The sequence below is a fragment of the Phalacrocorax carbo genome, chromosome 7 (genome assembly GCF_963921805.1).
Source record: "Phalacrocorax carbo chromosome 7, bPhaCar2.1, whole genome shotgun sequence".
NCBI lineage: Eukaryota > Metazoa > Chordata > Aves > Suliformes > Phalacrocoracidae > Phalacrocorax > Phalacrocorax carbo.
Window position 1 is genome coordinate 538,343 of NC_087519.1, and position 19,143 is coordinate 557,485.

Genomic DNA, 19,143 nt, shown 5'->3' on the forward strand with positions numbered 1-19,143 from the left:
CATGATGTTCCATTGTGCTGCGCCTTGGCGTGACCACCCAGGCACCCATCAGCCGTGGGAAGACGAGCCAGCAAAACTCCTGTCTGATGTGCTTTTTCCCCCAGCTTCCTCTAAAAGTGGAATCAGCTCAGTTGTGTCCTGCAGGTGGCTGTGACACCCCTCTGGGGCTGGGGCCTCCCTGCCAGGCACAAGGGAGGGGGCTCAGCACAAACCACCCAGGAGGCGGCTGCACTGAGCGGAGTGGAGCCAAGCTGGGCTGTGCCAGCAGCAGGGACACGAGTGGCGGTGCTGTCCGGAGGTGGTGGGGCTGCCCCTGCGATGTGGCTGCCAGGGCTGAGCGGTCCCACCGTGCCACCAGTGAAGCACTCTGAGGTGGGGAGCGCCTGGGGCTGCCGCAGGGAGCGGAGTCCCAGCTGTCTGGGTGCAGGCTGGCACCGAGGGCTGGGGCACAGCTCCATTGGTGCCTGTGCGGTGGCTGCTCTGTCCTGTGGCCTTTCATGGTTACAAGGGCCAGGCTCGGGGATGGTGGCACGATAGCCCCCCTTCGGCAGGGCTGCACAGATCCCTGGGGACCCCCCGGGGTACTCCCCCAGTCCCTGCAGCTTCTTGGGGAAGCAGGGGCACGGAGTTGGGCTGGGCACGAGGCAGGACCAGGCATGGCTGAAGGGGCTTTACTGAGTGAAACCCTTGTGGGGCCAGGTCTGAGTTCAGGCTCCACAGGGGCAGTGGATGACAGCCAGGGCGATGAAGATCCCAGGGCTTCTGCAGGGCCGGATCCTGCTGGCACTAGGGCCTGGTGCGAGGCAGCCGGGCGTGGGGCGGCAGGGTTGGGGGCTGCCCGGCTATGGTGGAGCTGTGTGCTGGCATAGGCCCTGGGAGCGGGGACTAGCAGGGAGGGGAGGAAGCACAGGAAATCTCGCAATGGCTGTATGGTCAGCACCGGGTTTCCTGTTCCTCCCCAGGAGCTGGAGCTGCACCAGGTCCAGACTGCGCCGGCTCTGGACCTGGGAGGACGCCAGCACCAGCCCCACGGCGGGGACCTCGCGGCACACGTAGGTTGGAGGGGTTGTGCCCCAGCGGGGCACTGGCAGAGGCAGGGGACCACTTTGAGGGGCTGGGTCTGGGTCTCGGCCCTGGCCTCTGCTGGGTTGAGGGCTGTGCCAGGGGATGTCCTGCCCTGCGTGGAGACATGTCCCAGCACCCTCCTGCTCCTGTTGCACCCTTGCCATGGGGCAGGGCACCCTGGGACCACAGCTGGAACCAGTTTGGCTCCCAACAGCTGTGCTGCAGTCACGGGTACTGGGATGCATCCAGACTTGGTACCTGCCTTTGGGGCTTGGCGCCCTGTCCCCCTCCTGCCGGCTCCCCACGCGTGACCTGGTCCCTGGGAGCTCCCCTGTCCCGGCATGTCCAGCTGCCCCCACCATGGGCACAGGGGTGACCGTGCTGACAGGCAGGACAGGGCCGGAGCTGCCAGACTGCGTGGGGCCGGGGCCGCAGCCAGGGTATGGGGCACGGCTGCGCTGCCCTTGGGAACCAGCCCCGCATGCATGGCAGAGATGACGCTGCTGTTTTTGACCCCACACTTCCTCCTCCCTGGCACTGTCCCGGAGAGCCCCACCTGCCGCAGGGCTTGGGGCGCACTCAGCCCTCCCGCCTGCTTTGAATGCACTTTGCAAGGCAGATTGCACGGGGCAGGGAGGACTCCGGTCCCTGCCGCTGCCCGGCTTGGGCACCGGCGCCCGGTGACAGGGCGATGGGGTGGGAGGGTGCGAGATGCAAAGGGCCCCAGCCATTGGTGAGGGCGGTGTGTGGCACAGGGTGGCAGCCACAGCTGAGGCTCTCCCACTGCTCCGCAGCCTCCTCCTGCCCAGGACGGTGGTGCCATGGGCTTCGGGCCGGAGCTGTGGTGCCCGCAGGGGCACAGTGCGCTGCTGCGGCTGCAGGACAACGAGCTGCGCCTCCTGGAGCTGATGAAGAAGTGGATGTCACAGCGCGCCAAGAGCGACCGGGAGTATGCGGGGATGCTGCACCACATGTTCTCCCAGCTGGAAAAGCAGGAGGGCCCTGGGCAGCTCCGCGGCAGTGACCACGGCAGCCAGATCGGGGAGGTAGGGACACCCCGGTGCAGAAGTGCACCCCACAGACCCCGGTGTGGTGCAGTGTGGTGCCGGAGGGCAGCCATCCGTATGCCATCCCTGATGCCCCATCCCGGCAGTCCTGGTGGGTGCTGGCAAGCCGGACGGAGACGCTGAGCCAGATCCTGCGGCAGCACGCAGAGGAGCTGACGGCGGGGCCACTGGCCAAGCTCAGCCTGCTCATCCGTGACAAACAGCAGCTCCGCAAGGCCTTCAGTGAGCAGTGGCAGCAGCTGAACCAGGAGTACACCCGGGTATGTGGGTCCCAGCAAGGGGGAGCAGGGGACCCAGCCCAGCCCTGTTCCCCTGATGGCGGTCCCCCCTCCAGGCCACGCAGCAGGAGATGGAGAAGCTGAAGGCGCAGTACCGCAGCCTGGCGCGCGACAGTGCCCAAGCCAAGCGCAAGTATCAGGAGGCCAGCAAAGGTGCCTGCCAGCTCGGCCCCCACGCCAGCTCCCACCTCCCCTGTCCCCATTCCCCTGCGTCCCCATCCGGCTCGCCTCAGCCCCCAGCGGGTCAGGGGTGACCGGAGCACCCCAAGCCCTGTGGGACCCGCAGCGCAGCCTGGGCTGGGCAGGGGCTCCAGGGGCAGCAGCACAGGGAGAGCCCAGCCTGGCCCCTCGGGAGCTGGGCAAATGTCGTGTGGGTTATGGGCCTTGGGTCGCTGTGCTGTGGGTTGGGAGCGTCCCTGTCCGCAGGGAGATGTGGTGTCACTGCCCCAGCCCCATTGCCTGCCCTGGGACCCCCCTCCCAGCCCCATCACCCTACCCCCAGCCCCTGCCCCAGCCCAGCCGGCTGGCCATGCACCTCACTGGCTGCCCAGGGGGATGCGCTGAAGCACTGGGACTGGCAGGTAGCGGCAGCGGGCATTTTCCATGGCCTCTCCCCCCAGACAAGGAGCGAGACAAAGCGAAGGAGAAGTATGTGCGCAGCCTCTGGAAGCTCTACGCCTTGCACAACCAGTATGTGCTGGCCGTGCAGGCAGCCACGCTCCACCACCACCACCACTACCAGCGGGTGCTGCCCACTCTCCACCAGTCCCTCTACAGCCTGCAGCAGGAGATGGTCCTTGTCCTGTAAGATCCCTGGCTGTCCTGCTGCCCACCCCACACCCCGCTGCTCATCCTGGGCACCCCCACAGCCTCTGAGAACCGGCCATGCTCCCTCCTCCTGCCGGAGTCTTGCCAACCACGTGCACCTTCCCTGCCCCATTGCCTGCAGCCCTCACGGTGATGCCCCGCAGCACCACATGAGATGTGGGGACTGAGGGTGTGAGCCAGTGGGATGCGGGGACCAGCCAGCCTGGGCAGCAGGGCTGGGGCAGGGGTGGCAGTGCCTGGCTGCAGGGGCCCTGGGCTTGGGGGGCACAGGCACCCAGCAACCCCCAGCGCCCACATCCCCACAGGAAGGAGATCCTTGGGGAGTACTACAGCATCAGCAGCCTGGTGCAGGATGATGTGCTGGCCCTGCACCAGGAAATTGCCAGTGCCATCCAGGCCATTGACCCAGCCACTGAATACAGCAACTTCATCCAGAGCCACAGGTACAGCTCCGTGCAGCTGCAGCCCCTCTGCTGGGCATGGCCCTGCTGGTCATGGGTGCCAGTGGCTGGCACAGGGCAGATGGGAGGCAGAGCTGCACTGGGTGCCTGCAGGTACGGCTCCGAGGTGCCACCGCCTGTGTCGTTTGACGAGAGCTTGCTGGAGGAGACAGAGGACCTGGCACCGGGGGAGCTGCAGCTGAATGAACTGACCGTTGAGAGTGTCCAGCACTCGTGAGTGGGGCTGGGCCACCCGTGGGGGCTGCCACTGCCAGCAGCGCAGCTCAGCACCATCCAGCACCTGTGGTTCTTGCAGCCTGACGTCGGTCAAGGAGGAGCTGGTAGCCGCCACAGAGGCTGTGAGCAGCAAGCAGCAGTGGGTGCAGGAGCTGCAGGCAGAGATCCAGGGCGAGGAGCAGGGCCAGAGCCCCAGGGAGCGGTGAGGTGTGGTGGGCGGGAGGCGAGGGGACGGGGGCGGCAGGGGCTGACTGCCCTGTCTCGTCCCCAGGGTGCACTTGCTGGGCAAGCGGCAGGGGTTGCAGGAGGCGCAGCAGCAGCTCGAGGGCTGCCTCTGCACCCAGGCCAAGCTGCAGGCGCAGCGGGACCTGCTGGCTGAGAAGCTGGCGGAGCTGGGCACTGGGGAGCCCCTGCCTGCCCTGCCTCTGCAGGATGACCGGCAGTCTGTCTGCTCCGTGGTGAGTCCTGCCCAGGAGCTGCAGGGCTGGGGCATACTGGGTTTGGATCGCCCAGTGCACAGCTCATGCCTCCCCCCAGGAGCAGGAGCGGAGCGGGGTCACTGCGCTGGAGACCCTCAAGAACCACATCTCAGGCATCTTCAGCTCAAAGTACTTGGTGAGTCCCTGGGCACCTCCAGCCTCCCTGCTTTCCTGTCTGGCTGCCTTGCCGAGCCTCCTGGCCCCTTGGCATCCCCTGCCCTCTCCTCTCTGGCCCCAGGGCCCCCTCCCCTCCGTGCTCCAGCCCCTCTAGCCACTATTGCCCCTGCCTTCTGCACCCTGCCCCAGGCACAGCTTCCAGGCACTGCTGCTGCCCCCACCTCTGTCATGATCCCAGGGGCACGGCTGGGCTCATCCCTGTTTCCATCCAGCTGCCGCCCCCCGTGCCCCTGATCCCGGAGGTGCAGAAGCCGCTGTGCCAGCAGGTCTGGTACCACGGGGCCATCCCACGCTCGGAGGTGCAGGAGCTGCTGAACTGCAGCGGGGACTTCCTGGTGCGGGAGAGCCAGGGCAAGCAGGAGTACGTGCTCAGCGTGCTGTGGGACGGGCAGCCCCGGCACTTCATCATCCAGGCTGCCGACGTGAGTGACCACAGGCAGGGAGAGACAGCAGAGGGTGGCCCTGTGCAGGCAGGTGGGGGACCCTGCTCGGGCATGGCCCCTCTGCAGCCGTGAGGCCCCTGGCATGAGTGAACGGGATGTGTATGTATGGTACAAGTTGTGTTCACCCATCCTTGCACAGGCCAAGGATGGAGGTGTGAGCCCTGCATTATGCATGTGAACGCCCACTTACATGTGCTTGCTGTGCCCAGTGTGCATGCATGTCCCGCGCTGTGTGCATGCGTGCACACCCATGCACTCCAGCCCTTGTGAGCACATCCATGCATACACGCAGACACAACCGCTCAGCCTCTCCTCCCCACAGAACATGTACCGGCTGGAGGGGGACGGCTTCCCCACCATCCCGCTGCTCATCGAGTACCTCCTACAGAGCCAGAAGCCCATCACCCGGAAGAGTGGGATCATCCTGACCAGGGCTGTGCCCAAGGTGACAGCAGGCAGTGGGGCGGGGGATCAGTCCCCTGCGCATGAGGCAGCCCTGCCCAGCCCCTTCTTTTGCCCACGGCTGCACTGGGAGCCCCAAGCACACTTCTCCAGCCAGTCATGGTGACTCAGCCCTGGGCGGGGCCAGTGGGACACTGGGGACACCGCTCCGGGTCTGCTTGAGAGGGAGCTGCCGGGGCAGGGGGGATGTGGGCCTGGGGCAGGCTGTGGGATGGCTTTCTACCTTCAGTATCCACTCACTGCAGGACAAATGGGTGCTCAACCACGAGGATGTGCTGCTGGGGGAGCGCATTGGCCGGGTGAGTGGGGGTGCTCTGGTCCCTGCCTGCGTATGGTCTGTGGGGGGACAGGGCTGTCCCCAAGGGGTCTGTGGGGTGGCAGGGATTGCCTTGGGCCATGCCGCGGCAAGCTGGGCCGGTGCACCCATGTGTCTCGGCAGGGTAACTTTGGAGAGGTGTTCAGCGGCCGCCTGCGTGCTGACAACACCCCTGTGGCTGTGAAATCCTGCCGGGAAACCCTCCCACCTGAGCTCAAGGCCAAGTTCCTGCAGGAAGCCAGGTCTGTGCAGCCATCACCCTTGTCCCAGCCCATCTGTCTGTCCTCGAGACTTGGGGCTGTTCAAACCCCACTGGGACTGCAGCATCCTTGTGCTGAGGGCTGTGCCCCGAGGCTGGTCAGGCAGAGTGTCCTGGGGATGGCACGGAGGTATCCTGTGCCCAGGGCAGCTGGGCCCCCCCATGCACTCACAGTGCCCATCCTTGTCTCCACAGGATCCTTAAGCAGTACAACCATCCGAACATTGTCCGGCTCATTGGCGTCTGCACTCAGAAGCAGCCCATTTACATTGTCATGGAGCTTGTGCAGGGTGAGTGGTCCTGTCCTGCAACCCCTGCAACCCCTGAAAGCTTGCCACAGCCAGTCGTGGCCAAGCTTCCCAGCTGTCTGCCAGCTCCACAATCCTGGGTGCAGGGGGGGACTTCCTGAGCTTCCTGCGCAGTGAGGGGCCCCACCTGCGGGTGAAGGAGCTGATCAAGATGACAGAGAATGCTGCTGCTGGCATGGAGTACCTGGAGAGCAAGCACTGCATCCACAGGTGGGCTCCAGTGGCATGCGAGGGTGCTGGGCAGGGCAGGATGAACCCCGGAGCCATTGCTGCCCCCGTCCCGTGCCAGGCAGAGGCCCCTGGGGATGGCCGGGAGTGCAGCTGATGGCTCTGGGCCATCCCAGGGACCTGGCCGCTCGCAACTGCCTGGTAACGGAGAAGAACACCCTGAAGATCAGCGACTTCGGGATGTCGCGGCAGGAGGAGGATGGCGTCTACGCCTCCACGGCGGGGATGAAGCAGATCCCTGTCAAGTGGACTGCCCCTGAAGCACTCAATTATGGTATGGGATGGAGCCGGGCAGACCCTGGCAGCCCCGCGGCACAGCTGGGAGCTAGGAGTCTGGGGCACACCGTCCTGCTCCCATGTACCTGGCCCTGGGGAGGGAGGCAAAGAGAGCCAGGACACCCCAGCCCTCGTGAGCGCAGGCACAGCCAGGGGAGCGGTGCCATGGGTGTCCCCAGCCACCAGCATCCATCCTGCTCCATGTACCCAGGCCGATACAGCTCCGAGAGCGATGTCTGGAGCTTTGGGATCCTGCTGTGGGAAGCCTTCAGCCTGGGCGCTGTCCCCTATACCAACCTCAGCAACCAGCAGACTCGAGAGGCAGTGGAGCAGGGTAAGGGACATGGCTGGGGTCCAGCTCTCGAGGGCCGCTGCGGGGTCATGGGCCCAGCACTGTGGGTGCACCATGGAGCCCTGTCCACGGGACAGGCAGGATGGTGCTGTGGGGGGCGAGGGGCTGGTGGCTCGGGCTGCCGTGTCCCCATCCCTGCTGCTCCCAGGCGTGCGGCTGGACCCCCCTGAGCAGTGCCCCGAGGAGGTGTACCGGCTGATGCAGCGGTGCTGGGAGTACGACCCCCGCAAGCGGCCCAGCTTCAGCACCATCCACCAGGACCTCATCGCCATCCGCAAGAGGCACCGGTGAGGGGGGGCCCCGGGTCGAGGGCAGTGCCCCGCCGGCCCCACTCAGGACAGCACCGTGTGCCCCGGATCCACCCTGCCGGCACCATCCGTCCCCGGGCAGGGCCTGCCTGGGAAGCGGGTGCTGCGGGGGGGCCGGCCGCAGCCGCGTCCCCTCCCCAGCGCAGGGCAGGGGGCTCCCGCACGGCCCGGGGACGTGGCACCCACAGCTCCTGCCAGGCTTGATCCTGTGTAATAAACAAACGAGCTCTGCAGCACCGCGTCTGTGGGGGCTACGGGAGGGCGCAGACCCCGTGGGAGCCGGGATGGGACGCAGCGGGATGGTGCACCGGCGCCTCGGCCGGGCCCTGGACCGTGGGGGGTATGTCCGGGCCCGTCCCCGGGGCCGTGGGGGTCTCGGCCGGGGCAGCCCCCCGCGCTATGGTGGGGCCAGCTCGGCCCCGGGAGCTGGGGGGTCGCGGCCGGTCCGGTCCGGCGCCGCCCCGCTGCGCTGCCAGGCGGAGCCGCCTCCCGGCGGGGCCGGGGCGGGGCGCGGGGCCCGGGGCCGGGCGGGGCGGGGCGCCGGGCGGGGCCTGGCCCATCCCGGCCGCGGCAGCCGGCGGGCCCGGGGCGGGCGATGTGAGGAGCCGGGACGGGCCGCGGAGCCGCCCAGGGTAAGAGCGGAGCGGCCGCGACCCCGGAGCCGTCCCGCGGTGGGCGGCAGCCCCGGCCCTCCCCGGCCCCTCCTCCCCTCCCTGCGCCGGGCCGCGGCGCGGAGGCCCCGGGCCGCCCGGCTCGGCGGGGCCGCCGCGGCCTGCTCCGGCCCCGGTCCCTGTCCCGGCTGCTCCCGTCCCGTCCCGTCCCGTCCCCTCCCCAGCCCCGCGGCGGGCCGGGCCCGAGGCGCCCCGGGCCCGTACCGCCCGCCGGCGCCGCTCCAGCCCGGGCTATAAATACCCGGCGCCGGATTAAGCGAAGTAGGACGCGGGGAGGCCGAGGAGGAGGGGGTGGCGGCGGCGGGCAGGTAGGCAAGGGGTGGGTAGGGCAGGGCGCACCGGGCTGGGCTGAGCCCGGGGCGAGGGCAGGAGGCACCGTCCCGTCCCACCCCGTCCTGCCCCTGTGCCCGTCCCGTTCTCGGCCCCGGCCCCGCGCCCGGGCTGGCAGCGACAGCGGCACCGCTCTGCCCCGGTGCAGGTCTGTCCCTGCGGCCCTCCGGGATGAAGCTGAAGAAGCAGGTGACAGTGTGTGGAGCTGCCATCTTCTGCGTGGCTGTCTTCTCCCTCTACTTGATGCTGGACCGGGTGCAGCACGACCCCACGCGCCACCAGAGCGGGGGCAACTTCCCCAGGGTGAGCGGCAGGGCTGCGGGGCGGGAGAGCGGGCAAGCGGGCCAGGTCTAGCGGGGGCCAGGTCTAGCGGGGGCCAGCCGGCACAGCCTGAGGCTGTTTGGTTGTCTGGGCCAGGGCTTGTCCCCTGCCGGTGTCGGCGCACGTGGGGGACGGGACCTGCCTGGCAAAGGGCTCCGGAAGCTTTCACCGCGGCATCTGTGTCCCCAGAGTCAGATCTCGGTGCTGCAGAACCGCATTGAGCAGCTGGAGCAGCTGCTGGAGGAGAACCACGAGATCATCAGCCACATCAAGGACTCGGTGCTGGAGCTGACGGCCCATGCGGAGGGGCAGCCGGCGCTGCCCCACCACACGCCCAATGGCTCCTGGGTGCTGCCCCCTGAGAGTCGCCCGAGCTTCCTCTCTGTCTCCCCCCAGGACTGCCAGTACGCCCTGGGGGGCAAGGGCCAGAGCCCAGACCTGCAGGTGAGGGGCCGGCGTCTCAGCCCAGCAGCTCAGGGCCCACCTCTGCTAGCACAAATGGTTCCATACCAGGGCACCCATGGGGTCCTGGCCTTATTCCTTTGGGGGCCTCTCAATCCGGTGTCTGCCCTGAGCCCTGTCTCCCACCTGGCAGATGCTGGCCGTGTATTCCCTGCTGCCCTTTGACAACCAGGATGGTGGCGTGTGGAAGCAGGGCTTTGATATCACCTATGAGCCCAATGAGTGGGATGCTGAGCCCCTACAGGTCTTTGTGGTGCCTCATTCCCACAACGACCCAGGTGAGCAGCGGGTGAATGCGGGGAGGGGGGGAGAAGGGGAGGGCTAGCCCAGCCTCTGCCACCACACACTGCTGGCAGGGAAGGGCTGGACCCTGTGCAGTGACCCCCAATCTGTGCTGGCAGGCTGGATCAAGACCTTTGACAAGTACTACTATGACCAGACGCAGCACATCCTCAACAGCATGGTGCTGAAGATGCAGGAGGACCCACGCCGGCGCTTCATCTGGTCTGAGATCTCCTTCTTTTCCAAGTGGTGGGACAACATCAGTGCCCAGAAGCGGGCTGCGGTGCGGAGGTAGGGCCACCCACCTGGCCCCGGTGCCGGGCAGGGTCCCTGCCCGGAGGCAGGGTGCTGTGGGAGGCACGCTAGCGATGAGCACAGGGTGCATGAGGGAAGGGTCCTGGGGAGACAAAGGCTGTTCTGGCTGCAGTGCAGCGTCCGTGGGCTCCGCGCTGCTCACTGTGGGGTACCCTGGCACTGCCAGCAACCTCTCAGTGCCACGAGATGTCAAAACCACAGCAGTGTGCAGTGTGCTACCAGCACTGGGGCCCCCGCAGTGGGGGCGTGAGGGGCTAGGGGAGGCAGGTCTCACCCTGTGCTGCTCCCTGCGCTTGCGCGGCTGGGAAACTCCCTCGCATTGCTGTAACCCCGAGCACTGCTGCAGAGCCTGAGCAGTGCCAGCACCTTGCAAGGCCCAAAGCACCCTCAGGGAGTGGAAGACCTGGAGAGTAGGATTGTGTGGTGGGAGAGGGCTGCCTTGTCAGCCCCTCTGCCCTGGGACAGCTGGGGGTGGATGACAGAGGGAACATGGACTGCAGGGCACGGTGGAAGGCACTGGCCTGTGTGGGGATGGGCTCTGGTTGGGGCCTCGGCCAGTGTGGTGCCGCAGAGGGATGTCTGTGTGGGGCTGTGTGTGGGGATGGTGTGGGCACTGTGCAGCAGCTGTTGGTTGCGGAGGCTGCAGGTGGGATCCAGGTGGCTCCAAGATGGAGCAAGGCTCTGCTGTGGACACACGGCTTGCCACAGGTCTCTGCCCAGGGCTGTTCACATCTCATGTGTTTCCCTCGCAGGCTGGTTGGCAATGGGCAGCTGGAGATGGTGACGGGTGGCTGGGTGATGCCTGACGAGGCCAATTCCCACTACTTCGCCATGATCGACCAGCTGATTGAGGGGCACCAGTGGCTGGAGAAGAACATCGGTGAGAACGGGGTGGGATGCTGGGCAGGATGGGCAGGGTGATGGCTGGGGGCCTGCTTGATGCACCAGCAGGCACCCCTGTCCCTGCTGCTCATGGGAGGTGCTGCCAGGCCCAATGCAGGGCTGATGGGTCTCTGTGCCCCCAGGTGTGACGCCCCGGTCGGGCTGGGCCGTCGACCCCTTTGGGCACAGCTCCACCATGCCCTACCTGCTGAAGCGCTCCAACCTGACAGGCATGCTCATCCAGCGCGTGCACTATGCCATCAAGAAGCACTTTGCTGCCACCCAGAACCTGGAGTTCATGTGGAGACAGACATGGGGTGAGGGGCTGCTGGGGAGGTTATCGCAGAGGGGGCCCTTTTGGGGTGGGTGGCAGCAGAGAACAGCTACCAGCCACTTCCCTGTGTGGATGGTGAGATGGGGATGGCTCTGCCCTGCAGCAGTTTTGCCCTGTGGGACAGCCCCAGGGTGACTCCCCTCTGTGCCCAGTGCTCCAGGGAGGCTGCTGGGCCCTCTGGGCTCCAAGCAGGTGAGCCTCTGTGCCAGGTCTGCTCTGCCCCAGCAGCCGTGCCCACACCCACATGGGCACCCCTGCTTGGGGATAGGCAAGGGAGAGCCATTGCTGGTGCTCATCTGTCCTTGGTCCCGCAGACCCAGATGCCAGCACCGACATCTTCTGCCACATGATGCCCTTCTACAGCTACGATGTGCCCCACACCTGTGGGCCAGACCCCAAGATCTGTTGCCAGTTCGACTTCAAGCGCCTGCCGGGTGGCCGGATCAACTGCCCGTGGAAGGTGCCTCCCCGAGCCATCACCGATGCCAATGTGGCGGAGCGGTGAGTGCGGCAGGGGCAAGCGGCTCTGAGCACCATGGCCCTGTCTGGGCGTCAGCCTCACGGCCTGGCCCTCCACGGCAGAGCCCAGCTGCTGCTGGACCAGTACCGCAAGAAGTCCAAGCTGTACCGCAGCAAGGTGCTGCTGGTGCCGCTGGGAGATGACTTCCGCTATGACAAGCCACAGGAGTGGGATGCCCAGTTCCTCAACTACCAGCGCATCTTTGACTTCCTCAACTCGCAGCCCAACCTCCATGTCCAGGTATGTGCAGGGAGGTTTGGGGCAGTGGGGACGGGGGGCGGGGGAGCAGTGCCACAGATGCAGAGGCTGTGGGGAGCCCAGTCAGAGGGTAGGCAGTGCCGGGAGGGGTGGTGGGAGCCCCTGGCCGTGGGAGCTATGGCAGCTCCCCGTCATGCTCAGGGCTACGCGTGCTGTCCTGCAGGCACAGTTTGGGACACTCTCCGACTACTTTGATGCTCTGTACAAGAAGGTGGGCATCGTGCCAGGGATGAAGCCGCCTGGGTTCCCGGTGCTGAGTGGGGATTTCTTCTCCTACGCGGACCGGGAGGATCACTACTGGACAGGCTACTACACCTCCCGGCCTTTCTACAAGAGTCTGGACCGGGTGCTGGAGGCCCACCTCCGGTGAGGGGAATCGGGCTGGGCCTGGGGCAGGGGTTGTGTGCAGGGGGCACAGGCAAGGGTTGGCCGGGCAGCACCCAGGAGCCCCGGCAGTCCCCCGGTCTGTGCCCAGCTGCAACGTGCTGGGGGTGGCCTAGGCACAGCTCAGCTCAGGCAGCATGTGCCCCCCACCTGCCCTCCCTGAGGCCAGACTGCTGTGTGTGGAGAGTGCACGGGCTGGGCACCGTTGGTGTGAGGGCAGGCTGGGCTGGCTGCTCCTCCTCTGCCCTCCCTCCTGGCACTGCTTGGCCCAGAGTGTTGGGGCACCGGAGCAGGGACCCTCGGTGACCCTGTCCCTGCGCAGGGGGGCAGAGATCCTGTACAGCCTGGCGCTTGCCCACGCCCGCCACGCTGGCGCCGACGGCAGGTACCCGCTCTCCGACTACGCCCTGCTGAGCAGCGCCCGCCGCAACCTGGGCCTCTTCCAGCACCACGACGCCATCACTGGCACCTCCAAGGAGGCTGTGGCAGTTGACTATGGAGTCCGGTGCGTGCAGGGGGCTGGGGCGCAGTCCTGAGGGGCCTGTCTTGGATGGGGGCTGGTGGGCACAGGACTGGGAGTGTGGTTGGGTGGGAGGGTCCTGTGGGGCCCCTCTCCTGGGGGAGGTGGGGAGTGTTGTGGGGATGCTGGTACAGGACAAGGGGAGAGTCCCAAGTGGCTCACTCTGCTGTGCCTCAGGCTGCTCCACTCTCTCACGAACCTCAAGCGTGTCATCATCAATGCTGCACATTACCTCGTGCTGGGGGACAAGGACGCCTACCGCCACGACCCTGCTGCACCCTTCCTTGGCATGGTGAGCAGCACCCTGCCCCGTGGCTCCCTGCACCCCAGCATGCTGGGCCATGCTCGGGCAGCTGTGCCCATGCCCCCAGGGAGTACAGCCCTGCCTGCCTGCTTGGTGCTGGGTGGGGGCCCAGGGAAAGTGCCCCAGCCTGTGCCTGTGCCCCTGGGCCTGGCTGGCACGGGTGGTGGGCGCACCCCGTCTCTGATTGCTCTTCTCCCCAGGATGACATGCGCCCCAACCAGGACTCCCTCCCAGAGAGAACAGTTGTCAGACTGGATGCCTCACCCCGGTAGGAGCTGCCTGCTCTGCTTTTGGGGCTTTTGGGGCCATGGGGGGGCACTGATGTGCGTACCTGGGACTCAGTGGAGCAGTGGGTGGGTGCAAGGGACCTGTGGGTGGTGTGGGCCACGGAGTACCCAGGACGCTGTGGGGCTCTGGTGGCCATCCCTGTGTCACCCCATACACAGGTTTCTGGTGGTGTTCAACCCGCTGGAGCAGGAGCGCCTGAGCATCTTGCCAGTGCTGGTGGACTCCCCGCACGTGCGTGTGCTTTCCGAGGAGGGTCAGCCCCTGCCTTCCCAGCTCAGCGCACACTGGGAGTCTGCTACCAACACGGTGCCTGATGTCTACCAGGTATGGAGTGCCCTGGTGCCACTGTGTGCCCCCATCCTCAGCCTGTGCAGCCCGTGCATGCCTGTAAGCCCTCCTTTGTGGCAAGTGTCCCCACATCCCAGCACAAGTTCCTACCGCTTGCAAACACCCAGGTCACCAAGCACGTTCCCCCACCGCAGAGGCCCCAGAAGGGCCAGGCTGGTGTCTTTGCACTGCCGACAGCTAGCAGGTCCCCATGTGCCGGCTGCCCTCCTGCAGAGGGGCTCACTCAGGTCTCCGTGCTGCCCACAGGTGTCTGTCCTGGCCCGCTTGCCTGCGCTGGGGCTGCGTGTGTTGCAGCTGCACAAGTCCTTTGACAGCCATGCTGCACTGAAGTCCTCCGTGCGCCTGTACCTTCACGGCCGGGACTTGCCTGTGCGCAAACAGGAGGCCATCCCTGTGCACATCTTCCCAGCCACCACCGATGACTTCTGCCTGGAGAACCAGCACCTGCAGGCCTGCTTCTCGGGACGCTCAGGCCTGCTGCAGGCAAGTGCAGGGCTCTGACGGGTGGTGTGGGGTGAAGGAGGGGAGAGGGACACAGCGCTGCCTCATACAAGGTGTGCTCACCGCTGTGCTGGCCTGTGCCCCGCAGAGCATCCGCCGAGCTGGGGAGGAGCGGGAGCAGAGGGTGAGCATTGAGTTCCTCATCTACGGCACGAGGACTTCCAAGGACAAAAGTGGAGCCTATCTCTTTCTGCCTGATGGCGAGGCCAAGGTACGGGGACTGCCTCTGAGAGCCAGCTGGCAGCCGTGCCTGCAGACACGTGGCAGTCCTGCAAGCAGCAGCCTCAGCGCAGCCCTCCTTCCCTCACAGCCCTACACCCCCAAGGACCCCCCAGTAGTACGGGTGACGGAGGGACCCCTCTTCTCAGAGGTCGCCAGCTACTACCAGCATGTCCAGACTGTGGTGCGGCTTTACAACGTGCCAGGTGAGACAACATGAGGCTGTGCCAGGGAGGCTGTTGGCCCAGGAGCACTGGGTGATGCTGCCCAACCCCTCACTGCCTGACTGCAGGGGTGGAGGGCCTCTCCCTGGATGTGTCTTGCCTGGTGGACATCCGTGACCACATCAACAAGGAGCTGGCCCTTCGCTTCAGCACTGACATCGAGAGTGATGATGCTTTCTTCACAGACCTCAATGGTTTCCAGGTATCCGTCAGCCTGGGGAGGGACATCAGCTGCCCTTGGCAGGACAGTGCCCTGCCACCCAGCACTGGGCACTGTAGGAGCCACCTCCAGCCACTGACGTCTGTCCCTTGGCAGATCCAGCCCCGCAGGTACCAGCGGAAGCTGCCGCTGCAGGCAAACTTCTACCCCATGCCCGCCATGGCCTACATCCAGGACACGCAGAGCCGCCTGACGCTGCACACAGCCCAGGCCTTGGGGGTCTCCAGCCTTGGCAGTGGTGAGTTGGACCCCCAGGGCCGTGGGGCTGTGCCTTGGGGGGCCTGCCATAGAACTGGGGCTGCTTTTGGTGGGAGATGCTGGGGAGGAGGGTGCTGCAGGGTGGGCACAGCAGGATGCTGGTCCTGCTGTGTCTGGGGGCTCTCTGGCTGCCCCCAGTCCTGTGCGAGCATTTCAATGTGTAGCAGCAGAAGGGCTGGCTTGTGTTAAAGCCCGGGCGCTGTGACCCACTCTCTGCAGGCCAGCTGGAGGTGATCCTGGACCGGCGCCTCATGCAGGATGACAACCGGGGCCTGGGCCAAGGGCTGAAGGACAACAAACGGACCTGCAACCGGTTCCGCCTCCTCCTGGAGCGCCGCGCCACTGCCAACAAGGTGCATGGGCTGTGAGGCCACAGGACTGTGGTCAGGCACGGTGCTGCTTGCCCAGAGCACCCAGCCCTGCCTTGGGACAGAGCAGGGTGGAGGCACCCGCAGAAAGCCACATGTGTGATCGGGTGCAGGGTCTCCTCTTCTGCTGTCCCACGGGCCCCTGGCCATCACATTGGCACTGCAGAGGGACCAGCGTGCCTGGAGTGAGAGGGTGTGGGGAGGGTGGGACCATGGACTGGGGTCTGTCCCACAGATGGGGTGCAGAGCCATGCCGCTCTCGTAATCACAGTGTTCTTGTCCCATCCCCTTGCTGCTCTCTATGCATGCGCCATGTCACCCATTCAGAGCTCCAGCTTCTTTTCCAAACTGGTCTACATGTTTAAAGCCTTGGGCTTCCCCGGCACCAGGACTGGCAGCCCAGAGGTAACAGCCGGCCTGGCCCCACTGTCTCTGCCTGTCTTGTGCACTAGCTGCTAGCGACTAGCCTATCCAGCCCCTGTAGCAGGCCCGTAGTCTGACCATCGGCTAGCCAGGGTCCATGCAGTCTGCCTGGCCGGCAGCCACTGTCCCTGTTTGGGTGCTGGGGAGGGGGTCGTGCCTGGGTGGGCGCAGCTCTGGGTGCCCTGTGCTGGCAGGTGCCTCTTCTCCAAGCGCTGCTGGAGAGGCTGCAGGGAGTGGGAGGCCCTATGGGCCCTGTCCAGGCTCTGCCTGGCCGTGCTGCTCCCCTGGCCTGCGCTGACCCATGTGCTCTTTGGCCCGTGCAGGACGGCCGCCCAGTCAGCTTCCCCTCCCTGCTGAGCCACATCACCTCCATGCACTTGAACGCCGAGGCCCTGGTCATGCCCGTGGCCCAGGAGAAGGTGGCCCCACCAGCCCTGCGCTCATTCATGCCCCTTTCCACCACCCTCCCCTGCGACTTTCACATCCTTAACCTGCGGATGCTGCAGGCAGAGGTGAGCGGCACCCCGTGAGTTGGGGCGGGCATGGCCTGTTGGCAGCAGGACTCTCTGGGGGGGGTCTCACACCCGCTGTCCCCAGCATTGCACCTCACACCCCGGCTCCCTGGCAGGATGACTCGCTACCCTCGTCCGAGGCAGCCCTGATTCTGCACCGCAAAGGCTTTGACTGCAGCCTGGAGGCAAAGAACCTGGGGTTTAACTGCACCACCAGCCGGGGCAAGGTAAGACTGGGCTGCTGCCTCCACCCACCATTGGGTCAGAGCCAGGCTGGGGCCCTCAGCACGTCTGGCACCACACCCTGACTCCTGTGCTTGTGCCAAGCCGGGATGGAGGCTGGAGGGGGCCCCCAGGTTCCCCCAGCACCAGCATCCCAGAGCTGGTGGCTGGTCAAGCCACAGGGCAGCATGCAGCCCTGCTCTGCCCCTTGCCCAGGCAAAGCTGGAGGATGTTGGTTTGTCACGAAGTGTGTCTGGAGCCTTCCATGAGCCATGCTGCAGCGAGAAGGGGCAGATCCTAGGCTGGGCTGGGTCAGCGAGGTGCCATGGGGGGCTGGCGAACTAGCTGCTGGCAGATTGGGTGTGGGGCTGCCCCATGCACAGCGCTGTGCTGCCAAGCACCACGTCCCACTCATCTGGGCCACCTGCCCTTCTTCCTTCTCTCCCTAGCTGGCCCTGGGGGGCCTGTTCCAGGGGCTGGAGCTGGGCTCCCTGCAGGCCACCTCACTGACCTTGATGTACCCGCTGGGCACGGCCTCCAACAGCACCAACATCCACCTGGACCCCATGGAAATTGCCACTTTCCGCATCCGCTTGGGGTAGTGTCTCCCAGAGCAGGAGAGGAGCAGACTGGCTGGGCAGCGTGGGAGCAGCCACTGCGCCCAGCAGCACCAGCATGGCCTGGGAGAGTCTGGGCCAGCAGGCCTGCGGCAGGCAGACGGGCGCTGGGCAGGAGGTGCCGGACTTCAAAGGCTGCTGCCTTCTAATTTATTAGTCCTGTGTTCTCAGATAGATTTCAGAAGTGAACTGCTGTGGCAGGGCTGTGCAGAGGCTGCCGGATGCTGCCTGGGCATAGAGGCTACGGGCTGGGTACTGCTCTGAGCAGAGCATGGCTGGCAGGGGCAGCGGGCCGGGCTCTGCCGCTGCCAGCAGCAGGGCAGCTGTGCCCATCCTGCATTTGCATGGCTACCCGGGAGGGTGCCCACCCCAGCATCTTGGGCCAGGGGCCCGTGCTGGGCTCCCCCGACCTGTGGGGCAGCATGGGGGCTGCCAGGAACCTGGTGGGGTTGGGGCAGCTGGCTGGGGAGGTGCTGCGGACTGGAGACTGAGCTCACCTGGAGCTTGTAGGAAACATGAGGTTGTTTCAAAGGGCCTCAGTCTGTGTCTGGTTTGTGATTCTCTCACTGGTTGTGTGGTGGAGTGGGAATGGTGCCCCATGGGGAGATGGGGCAGAACCCTGAGGCAGCAGGGAGGCGGACTTGGAGCTGTGGCCAGGGCCAGGCTGGGTGTGCTGGGCGGGCTGCCGGGGCTGTGCCATGCTCTAGTCCATGGGGTGAGGTCCCTGCCCTGCTGGTGCTCCTGGGCTGAGCTGGGCATAGGGCCCCAGCCACGTGTGGGAGGCCAGTGGCACAGCCAGGCACAGCCATGCGCCTGGTGGCAGCAAGGGGATGGTGCAGACTGAAGTTAGGCAGCCTCTTGTGCAGGCAGCAACACATGGGTTTAAGCACGGGAATGACCTCTGCAAAATTCAGTGCTTTTAGTCCCCTTTCAGTGTGAGCATGACAGACTGGTCTGTGCTGGTGCTGACAGTCACTGGGGACCCCCTGGCACCCGAGGGTCTGGCCCAGCAGGGAGGGGATGGGGGGACATCATCTGCTGCAGCACCTGCACGTGCACCCCTGCGCTGCCGGGGCGAGCACCTGGTGCAGCTGCCTCCTGGGGCTGGTGGGTGCCAGCTGCTCTCAGAGCCGCTGCTGGGGGAGCTGCTCCTGTGCTCTCAGCCACTGAAACGCCAGACACCCTGCTCCTGTGCACAGGGCCACAGGGCACTGCCGACCATGCCCAGGTGGCTGGAGCAGGCTGAGAAGGAGCGATGCAAAGCCCTCAACCAGCAGCAATGCTCTGGTGCCCAAGGAGCCCGGCTGGCCAGTGTGCGGTGCCCCAGGGGCTGCTGGAAGCCACGTCACTAGGAGCATCCTCCCAGTTGCTGTGGGGACCACAGGGGCTGCTGCACTCCCCTGGCCCCCCCGGGGCTAATTACTGCGAAGGGGTGCTTGCAGAGAGGGCCTCAGGGAGGGCCAGGCAAAGAGATGGTGCTGCCCGAGCTTTGTCTTGATTTCTCACACAGCCTCCAGCACAGCCTGCATCCTACAGGCTCAGCCGTGGCTCCACACACCCATGGCCCTGAGGATGGGCAGAGTGCATGGACCCAACATGGACTGGCCCCAGCAGCTCAGCCCTTGCACTGCCCCAGGGACAGCGTGGCGCGGGGCAGCGCAGCAGGGCTGTGCTGGGGAGCAGGGGACCACAGCCCTGCGCTGGCACAGTGTGCCACTGGCGGCTCTGCCTGAGCCCAGCTAATGGCGTGGCTGGCGAGGGGCCAGGCTGCTGGCCCAGGGCCCGCTGCCCGCCAGGGCTGGGCTGCCGAGGGGCTGTGGCACAGCCCCAGAGGCAG

The 19,143-nt window shown here is 66.2% G+C and overlaps 2 protein-coding genes across 6 annotated transcripts; both read left to right on the forward strand.

Moving 5' to 3' along the window:
- The first annotated feature begins 919 nt into the window (after positions 1-919).
- On the forward strand, positions 920-7,756 carry FES (FES proto-oncogene, tyrosine kinase). Of its 4 annotated transcripts, none has more exons than XM_064455920.1 (19): positions 920-1,052; positions 1,947-2,111; positions 2,219-2,392; positions 2,467-2,563; positions 3,031-3,214; positions 3,544-3,681; positions 3,793-3,912; positions 3,995-4,117; positions 4,187-4,373; positions 4,453-4,530; positions 4,784-4,993; positions 5,337-5,459; positions 5,722-5,775; positions 5,916-6,034; positions 6,247-6,341; positions 6,446-6,569; positions 6,704-6,861; positions 7,075-7,197; positions 7,364-7,756. In XM_064455920.1, exons 1-19 carry the CDS (start codon positions 930-932, stop codon positions 7,504-7,506), a joined length of 2,538 nt encoding a protein of 845 aa, XP_064311990.1. In that variant the 5' UTR covers positions 920-929; the 3' UTR covers positions 7,507-7,756. The 4 variants fall into 4 exon arrangements, with proteins under 4 accessions (XP_064311990.1, XP_064311989.1, XP_064311987.1 ...); XM_064455919.1 differs by having other exon boundaries at positions 934-1,056; positions 1,860-2,111; XM_064455917.1 differs by having other exon boundaries at positions 934-1,056; positions 1,860-2,111; positions 7,075-7,756.
- A 268-nt stretch (positions 7,757-8,024) lies between these two features.
- MAN2A2 (mannosidase alpha class 2A member 2) lies at positions 8,025-17,842 on the forward strand. Of its 2 annotated transcripts, none has more exons than XM_064455915.1 (23): positions 8,025-8,155; positions 8,673-8,827; positions 9,035-9,289; positions 9,441-9,585; positions 9,709-9,880; positions 10,657-10,784; positions 10,930-11,103; positions 11,435-11,621; positions 11,703-11,880; positions 12,062-12,264; positions 12,605-12,787; positions 12,980-13,094; positions 13,307-13,374; positions 13,553-13,718; positions 13,989-14,225; positions 14,332-14,454; positions 14,554-14,668; positions 14,755-14,888; positions 15,003-15,144; positions 15,384-15,517; positions 16,279-16,467; positions 16,584-16,694; positions 17,139-17,842. In XM_064455915.1, the coding sequence occupies exons 2-23, from the start codon at positions 8,696-8,698 to the stop codon at positions 17,289-17,291; spliced, it is 3,444 nt and encodes a 1,147-aa protein (XP_064311985.1). In that variant the 5' UTR covers positions 8,025-8,155; positions 8,673-8,695; the 3' UTR covers positions 17,292-17,842. The 2 variants fall into 2 exon arrangements, with proteins under 2 accessions (XP_064311985.1, XP_064311986.1); XM_064455916.1 differs by lacking the exon at positions 8,025-8,155 and adding an exon at positions 8,236-8,502.
- Positions 17,843-19,143: the final 1,301 nt, after the last annotated feature.

Bases quoted from the DNA above. Each gene is read 5' to 3' on its own strand.
- FES (XM_064455920.1), top strand. From the start codon at position 930: ATGGTCAGCACCGGGTTTCCTGTTCCTCCCCAGGAGCTGGAGCTGCAC. The intron at 4,994-5,336 runs GTGAGTGACCAC...TCCTCCCCACAG, and splicing joins TCATCATCCAGGCTGCCGAC to AACATGTACCGGCTGGAGGG. The intron at 6,035-6,246 runs GTCTGTGCAGCC...TTGTCTCCACAG, and splicing joins AAGTTCCTGCAGGAAGCCAG to GATCCTTAAGCAGTACAACC.
- MAN2A2 (XM_064455915.1), top strand. From the start codon at position 8,696: ATGAAGCTGAAGAAGCAGGTGACAGTGTGTGGAGCTGCCATCTTCTGC. The intron at 9,586-9,708 runs GTGAGCAGCGGG...CTGTGCTGGCAG, and splicing joins TCATTCCCACAACGACCCAG to GCTGGATCAAGACCTTTGAC. The intron at 16,468-16,583 runs GTGAGCGGCACC...GCTCCCTGGCAG, and splicing joins TGCGGATGCTGCAGGCAGAG to GATGACTCGCTACCCTCGTC.